General features: G+C 46.1%; 1 protein-coding gene across 1 annotated transcript; it reads right to left on the bottom strand.

Moving 5' to 3' along the window:
• Positions 1-1,224: 1,224 nt before the first annotated feature.
• Positions 1,225-2,361, bottom strand: LOC308299825 (CMP-N-acetylneuraminate-beta-1,4-galactoside alpha-2,3-sialyltransferase-like; the record flags this gene model as incomplete). Its single annotated transcript, XM_080743609.1, has 1 exon — positions 1,225-2,361. One exon carries the CDS (start codon positions 2,359-2,361, stop codon positions 1,225-1,227), a length of 1,137 nt encoding a protein of 378 aa, XP_080599735.1.
• Between the last annotated feature and the right edge of the window lie 314 nt (positions 2,362-2,675).

Raw genomic sequence — 2,675 nt, 5'->3', positions numbered from 1 at the left:
CGAGGTTTAGGAAGTTCAGGCTACATACACACAGACACACACACAGACAGACAGACAGACAGACCCACACAGCCACGTATAGGGAGCCTGTGTTTCACACAGCTCCAAAAATGAGCCCGTTGGGCTCTGACCGGACAAATCCATATTTAGGAGCTATACCGCTCAAAATAAAAAATTTAATAAATATGAAAAAAATATTTAAAAAAAATAAGAATACAAATGTTTTACCAAATTAGTTCAAACTTAGTTCGGATCTGATGTATACAGTAGGATATGTTACAGTGTTTTTGAGGTACCAGCGAGATTGGGACCGGATCGTGGCATTGGTCCGACGTCTCATTGTTACGACGTCCCATTAGTCTGACGCTGGTGAATGCTAACCTGCTGATGCTGGTGAATGCTAACCTGGTGAATGCTAACCCACCAACGCTGGTGAATGCTAACCTGGTGAATGCTAACCTGGTAAACGCTAACCTGGTGAATGATGACCCTAACCTCAGTAAAACTATGCCTAAACCTAACCCTGTAGGACTAACTAGAGATATCAGACCTATGGGCACTTTGGGCAGTCCCCGGAAGGAGGCACCGCTTGCTGGTCTCAATCTCACCGAATCTCAAAAACACTGTGACATCAGATCAGAACTAACAAATATCTTACCTTTTGTCATGGTGGCCATGTTGGAATTCAAGATGGCCGCAAATCCTTTGGTCAGAACTCTTGGATATGGTATTCCACGGACCAAGCAAAAGCTGTTCTGTCCATGACGTCACATATTAGCAGACCAATCAAAAGCTTTGTTTTAGCAAAAAATAAATAAAAATGCAGGGACCAATCAAAAGCCGTTCTGTCCATGATGTCCATGACATCACGTGTTAGCCAAAAACAGACCAAACAAACCGCTCAATTTGCAGCGGTGCGAATTTAGCACACAAAGATTTCACACTTTCTGCTGGAAGTGAACTTTTTCAAATATTTACCTGACTATTGGCCTGTCCTGCTTGCTCCGGGGGGGGAATACTTGTGAAGAATGGTTGATGCATTCAAATGTGTCTGTAGGCTATCCAACAAAAATGTTGTGCTTCTTGCACTTTACTGGTAATAAAATGATTTGGAAAACTGACACTATTGTGTTGGTGGGTCTATGATGGACCCACCCCTATAGGTGGTACCAGTTGCTCTTAATCAGGATGGTGGTTCCCTGGGTCAAAATCTGTTGAAAACCCCTAGTCGATGATGCCATTGGTCAGGTCCTGGATCGCTCCAGCATTCAAAACCTTTGCCAGAAACTGCTTTTCCTTCACTATGTTATGATCGCCATTTACTGTCACTGCTGACATTGTGTAGCCATCGTTGTAGTAATGCAATGGAGCGTGAGGGTCACTCATGTTGTAGCCAAAACCAGCGACAGACACGTTCTCACAGTTGTGGAGGGCCAGTGTTATGGCAACTGCCCCCGTGGTGGGAATATTTCCATGATTCCTATTCCAAACTGGCCGACCATCGTTGTAGGGCAAGCCGATGAGCTTAAAAGCGACCTCTCTGATGAAGTACGGGTTGAGGATTCGCATGTCCGCCGGTTCTCTAGGTACGTTTTGTGCCACTGGCTCGTTTTGTGCCACTGGCTTCCAAAATGTCAATGTATCAGGTAGCTTCTCTTTGAAGACTATGTGTTTGAACCACTGGAGGTCCTTTTCTCTAAAGGCCAAGAGGACAAACAGCGACTGGCTCTCTATCTCCTCCGGGTTCATGGGGCAGCTTTCTGGGTACAAGATGCGCATGGTGGTCTTATTACCCACGTCTTTCTCGTAGCCTTTCACCGGCGCTGCATTTATCCGCACAACGACATCAAACTTATCGATCGTCTGGCCAAGAGTCTTATTGGTTAGGATTGCTCCGTTCCCCACGACGATGCAATTCTTTTTCTTTAAACTGTCCAGCTCCTCCCCTAAACCGTAGTTGTTTGTAGCTGACAGAATCTTCTTTACGATGTCATGTTCCTTGTCATGTTTGATTCCAAAAGGAAGGAAATAATCACTGATGCAGCGGAGTCGTCTAAAGGTTTGATTGAGGAACATAGGAGCTGGTATAGATCCGAATCCTGGGAACACGGTGGACATCTTGCAAGCTGCAAAGCCATGCCTACAACTTTCATCACCTGTGGGCCAATCACCTGTGGGCCAACACCCTCCATCACCTGGATTAGGGTTAGGTTTGCCCCCTCCATCACCAGGCTCGCCCCCTCCATCACCAGGCCTACTCCCTCCATCGCACTCATAGACGTACCAGAAGAAGACACCCAGACCGACTATTAAGCAAATCCCCAGCGCCAGGAGAAGGGTCTTCTTGGCCCTCCGGTCCATGGTGCCTTAAAGCACTGTCAGCCGTTACAGAGAGCTCCCCCTCTGCTCTGGTGATGAGCTGCACAGTATTCTAGATGTTATGCCAGATGTCTGTATCAGTAGGCTTATGGCAGGTCACACAGGTCACTCAAGTCAAACTTAGTTTCTGGAGGAAGTGAATTCCTCTCAAAGTTCAGAATACAATACTTGCACACAAAACAGTTTTCTTATATATGTGTCTCTCTCGTTCACTCGCTCAGTTGTTTGAATATCAAGCCGTCCAATGATGACATCACTGCTGCCCTGCTGGCACCTATAGCCCAAATATGGAATTC

The sequence above is a fragment of the Nannobrachium achirus genome (assembly GCF_963921795.1).
Source record: "Nannobrachium achirus genome assembly, chromosome: 2".
In the NCBI taxonomy this organism is placed as follows: Eukaryota; Metazoa; Chordata; class Actinopteri; order Myctophiformes; family Myctophidae; genus Nannobrachium; species Nannobrachium achirus.
This window is presented reverse-complemented; position numbering and strand designations above follow the sequence as displayed.